General features: G+C 42.9%; 1 protein-coding gene across 5 annotated transcripts in view; it reads right to left on the bottom strand.

Moving 5' to 3' along the window:
• DPH6 (diphthamine biosynthesis 6) overlaps positions 1-2,826 on the bottom strand; it is a 195,635-nt gene extending 192,809 nt beyond the window's left edge. For 4 of the 5 annotated variants that reach the window (XM_032261224.1, XM_032261222.1, XM_032261226.1 and 1 more), the window contains exon 1: positions 2,714-2,826. In XM_032261224.1, coding sequence (XP_032117115.1) covers positions 2,714-2,736 — 23 coding nt within the window. In that variant the 5' untranslated portion in view covers positions 2,737-2,826. Of the gene's footprint in view, positions 1-2,104; positions 2,621-2,713 lie in introns of those variants that run through there. The other variant, XM_032261223.1, reaches the window with a different exon arrangement.
• Between the last annotated feature and the right edge of the window lie 2,044 nt (positions 2,827-4,870).

Genomic DNA, 4,870 nt, shown 5'->3' with positions numbered 1-4,870 from the left:
CATATATGATGGCAGCAGAACAGGGCTTGAGCTATAAATCTAATAACAGATTAAAAGGAACTTCTAAATTCTGGTTTTAAATCTACCTAAGGCAGAGGCATATCACTTAGTCAAGACAATTAGTAGTTCATCTATATGACTGAATGGCAACCTATATGCTATTTTGGTTTAATATTCTACTGCTTCCCACTATCATTATCATTGTCTCTCTCCCTTTTATATTTCTTTTTCCTCATGTTTCCCTTTTTTCCAGTATTTGCTTAAGGTCTGCAAATGTATCCCCAGGCAATATTTAGACCTCTTCATGGCCCAAGAAACTGATGACCCCAGAAGCTGGCCCTCTTGCCTTTTGTCTTAGTTCTCAAATTTCCTGCTTCTTCTACTGTCCCATCAATAACAACACTCATTCCAAAACTTCTTGAGGGAAAGGAGAGTGCAATGGGCAAAGTGAAGTTTTCAAAAGTCCATTCTTCCTCTCTTCAGATTCGGTACCCCCTAAGTATGTCTTTCACACCCTTCCCTATCAAACCTTACTGTTCTGTTTCCCTACGACAAAAAGATATGACTAATTGTTTTAGATACTAAAGATTAAAGGGTGTGCATCCAGAATCAGAACTGAGCCTTACAATTCATTTTGAAATATGCCAACATTACAAATAAGGTTTTAAGTAGTATTTACCAAACTGGGTTCTATGGAACACTGGTGTCCAACAAAATATTAACCAATTACTCTAACAAAAGGTTTTGAATATCAGACAAGCTTGGGAAATGCTGAGTACCTTACTGTCCTCTTAGAATTCCATTAAGTACAAACGTATGTTAGGTGAGAGGTCTTTCAGATCTGTTTTAGTTTCCATCTCTGGGATACTAAGCTAAGTCATTTAATGTGCTTGGGTTTACAGACTTCATTGAAAAATTAGTGAATGGCCTGCCTCGATAATCCTCAAAGTATCATTCAACTATGAAATCCAAAGACTCATGTATTTATTAGAAAAATAATGTTCTTATAAAGATATGTTAGAACCCCAGTTTCACATATTCCCTAAAACACTCACACACACATCTCATCTCCCACTGTTGCACACACATACAAATCACAAATAAATTCACTGTGTTCATCTGATAATATAGGTATTATATAATCATATGTAATGCATATATGTAGAATACATAGGCATCTATATCATAAGCATATAGGTAAATGCTTATGTATTCATACTTACAGCATATCTCCTAATACAGCTCTTACACTTTAGCAAGAATTTTCCAACATTGCTTTTTTCAGTAAATTAATATTTCTATTATACAGTAACATAGGCACATTACAGGTTATTTAGTACAACTGACTATACCAATCTTCTCCAGTACTTCTAAGTATTTCGTTGTTGTGGATTACTTTAATCGATAAACTTTTGGTAAATGATGTAAATTTGAATTATTCACTTCCTGTGGTACTTTTAATTCTTAAAATAAGACACAGTGGTTAAAGCTTAATCATTCATTTTAAGAAGACATTTACTGAAAAACAATAATTATTGTGACATTATGGTCTAGTCTGCTAAAAATGACATTGAAGGAAAGGGAACCAGAATATTCCAGACACTACAATAGGGTTTGAAATGTCGTATCAAGCCCTTAATAGGTCAATACTTAACAGCCAGTATCAATTACCTAGGAGACTTAATGAAAACGTTTATGAAATTTTCAATGGGCTTACAAAAGCAAACACATCGTTGCACTGTATCTCAAACACTCTACAGGGTAAAATCTCATGAAACAAATATTTAAGCAGTCCAAACTAACTTTTTAATGTTGCTAAATTGTTCCTTTCTGTCTCAGTTAACAGACTGACTATGGAAGTATTTAAGCAGGCTTGTTTTTGGTTTGTCAGTCATAGGACTCATTTAGATACTTAAAGATGATTTGGTTACTATAGACATCAAACTCCTTTTGGATACGAAGTATGCTAGGGTAAGGTCACTCTAAAGCAATGACCAGAGTCCGAAGCAACAGCAAAGGATCTAGCATAAGACTAGTACAACTCCGTCTCTACCACGAAGAAAGAGATCTCTGTACTTGAGTGCTCAAAGGCAGAAACACATACATGCCATAAGCAATCCACATCTGTCCTGACAAGCCATACAGGTGGGGTAGAAGATGAGACAGGGGTGGACTTCTTGGGAAGGGCGGAACCACATACGACTAGGGAGGAAGCTAGACTACGAACGACCCAGCTGACCCTCTTCCTTCAGAAGAGGACGAAAAAAGCGAGAGGGAAAGGGTGAGGGTTATTAACTGAGTTGGTAGAATAAGGTAATGGCTCCAAACTTCACCGCTCATTAGAGCTTTAAAAAAAAAATCAGACGCCGGTCGGCGCAGAAGTAATTAAACCAATCCCTCTGGCGGTGGGGCCCAGGCGTCAGTATTTTTTTTTTTTTAATTCCCCAGTTAAATCCAATGGGAATCCAAGTTTGAGGGCTGGAAGGCCTCAGAGCCACCAACGGACAAGGAGGAGGCGTGTCAGCCCAGGACCGAGCCACCAGCGCTGGGCGGCAAAAGCCCGAAGGCTCCGCCTCTTCTTGTGGCTCGGAGGAGCCGCAGAACCCCCAGTGCACGGCTCGGGCAGAGATACCCTCTTTTTTGGCCCTAGCGGCGGCTGAAAGGGACGAGAGGCTGGCTTAAGAGGAGCGGGGCGGCTCTGGGGCCGCGTTACCTGATCAGAGCCGCGACCCTCATGCTGGGCGCAGTGCGCGTGCGTGCGTCCGGCGGGCGAGAGCGGAAGGTGGGAGGTCGTCGCCGCCGCTTGCGTGACGCGCCGCGGGGCCTCGCCCGGGTGTTCGCTCGGCCGCCTGTCAGCGAATCGGCGGTGCAGGCCCCGCAGCTGCCCGCGGGACACCTCAGCGCGGAGGGTGCGGCACGTTGGCAATTGACCCTGTGGCAGGGACATTTCGGCCCAGGCAACGATGATGTTTAGGCACGGCCTAACCACCTAAGTGAGGGCACTGAAGCTGCAGAGGAAGGGCAAGGTCTGCGTAGCAGAGCCCAAGCCCGGTGGCGCTGGATTTGTTTGGTAAGAGAAGGTTTAGCGTCCCAAATGCTACAAGTTGACACACTTGTGGACGTACAGGCGCAGAAGTTTGGCCTCCCTCCCCCATCTACCCTAGGAACAACTGTACACATACGCTTTTTACGTATATCTCCTCTGCCCTCCAAACCTGTGTGTCCAGATGTGAAGCTGAGATCCCCAGAGACTGTGGTAATTTTTAAATCTGGGGCTAGCTCCACCACTTCTAGGCCCCGTACGGTTTTGGCTCCTGTTCAAGCTTCTGTGTATGACAAGGCCAGGCCAGGCTCTTCACCAAAGAGCAGTGGCCTTGCAGAAAGGGAACCTAGCTTCTAAGTTTATTTGCCAAGTATGTATTGAGTGCCTTTTGTGCACCAGGCACTGTTTTAGACTCCGTGGATACAACTGTAAATAAAACAAAATCCAGTCCCGGCATAGATCTTAAATGGGGATGGGGAGAACAGACAATATAGCTTAAAAGTAAATGTTAAGGAGTGAGAAGTGCTATTAGAAAGGAGCACAGAGGTATGGGACAGTCAGGTAGAGAGGCAAACTGCAGAGTTAAGTAGGGTCTATGTAGGCCTTATTGATGAGGTGAGAGTACAGCCAACTTAAATAAAAAGAGTTAGCTGTATATATGATTAGGGTGTGCTCCAGACAAGAGAAAAAAAATCGAAGGCTCTAGGTGCGTGGTGTGTTTGTGGAAGAGATTGAGCAAAGCAGAGTAGTGTGAGAGGAGGTTAAGGTGATGGAGGGGAAAGATCATATAGGGTCTTGTAGGTCATTGCAGGATTTTGAAGAGGTGTGACTTAAAATGTTAAAAGGATTGCAGTGTTGAGAATACACCTATTAGGAAGCTGTTACAGTGTTCCAGTAGAGAGATGACGGAGCCTAGAATCAGGACGGTGAATTTGGGGATAAGTGAGAGGATTCTAGCTCTATTTTGAAGATAGAGCCAATAGAATCAGATTAGATATGGGATAAAACAGAAAGTCATGAAGGACGATGCCAAAGGCATGAATTAAGTAAGTTAATATATGTAAGAAACTTAGAATTATGCCAGGTACATTGTAAGCGTTCAATGTTATTTTGATGTTCTCAACTCCAGTATTCAGTATGAGTGACTAGATCAGTGACTGTCTGCGTTATCAGTTTCAGCATCTAGAATCATACGGCTTTAAGATTTTGCAATTATGAATATTTGCCAAATGAGTCAAGTATTTAAGAAGTTTGCAGTCTATTTTGAGGAGATAAATACATGGAAAACACACTTATAATGATATGGCTCTGGTGAGTGAAGGAACACCAGAGCTCTTGTCTCATGCCAAATTGGATAAAATGACACAGACACACATGGAATAGTTTTAAGGAGTGAAGAGTTAATAGGCAAGAAAGAAGGAAGAAGCTCCCATGTACAGACACAGAGGGAGGGGGTCTTCAGAGCCTAGAAAGGAAACCCCAAGTGCCAGGGATACCAGCCAGTTAGATGAGGAGGCTGGAGGAGGCAGTGTCTGATTCGCATAGGGCTCAGGGGATTAGTTTGACCGGGCACTGTCATTCACATAGCCTGAGAAAAAACTGGCCCTCCCACCTTAGTCTTTTAATACGCAAAACAGGGAACCTTCACATTCTACACTTGTGGGGATATATGGGGTTAAGGGCGGGAGGGCAGCAGTGGGAATCACTATGTTTGTGTGGACCCAGTTTCTAATGGCTAGCATTTGCATATCAAAGGTTGCTACCCGGGCTCTTAGAGCCTGGGCTTTCCTGCTAGACAATAAACATTTCTGGAGCTGCTTTAAGAAA

Source organism: Sapajus apella, unplaced genomic scaffold (assembly GCF_009761245.1).
Source record: "Sapajus apella isolate SASKATOON/1434 unplaced genomic scaffold, GSC_monkey_1.0 scaffold122, whole genome shotgun sequence".
Lineage (NCBI taxonomy): Eukaryota > Metazoa > Chordata > Mammalia > Primates > Cebidae > Sapajus > Sapajus apella.
Note: the sequence above shows the minus strand (reverse complement) of the source record. Positions and strands in the feature narration are given on the sequence as shown.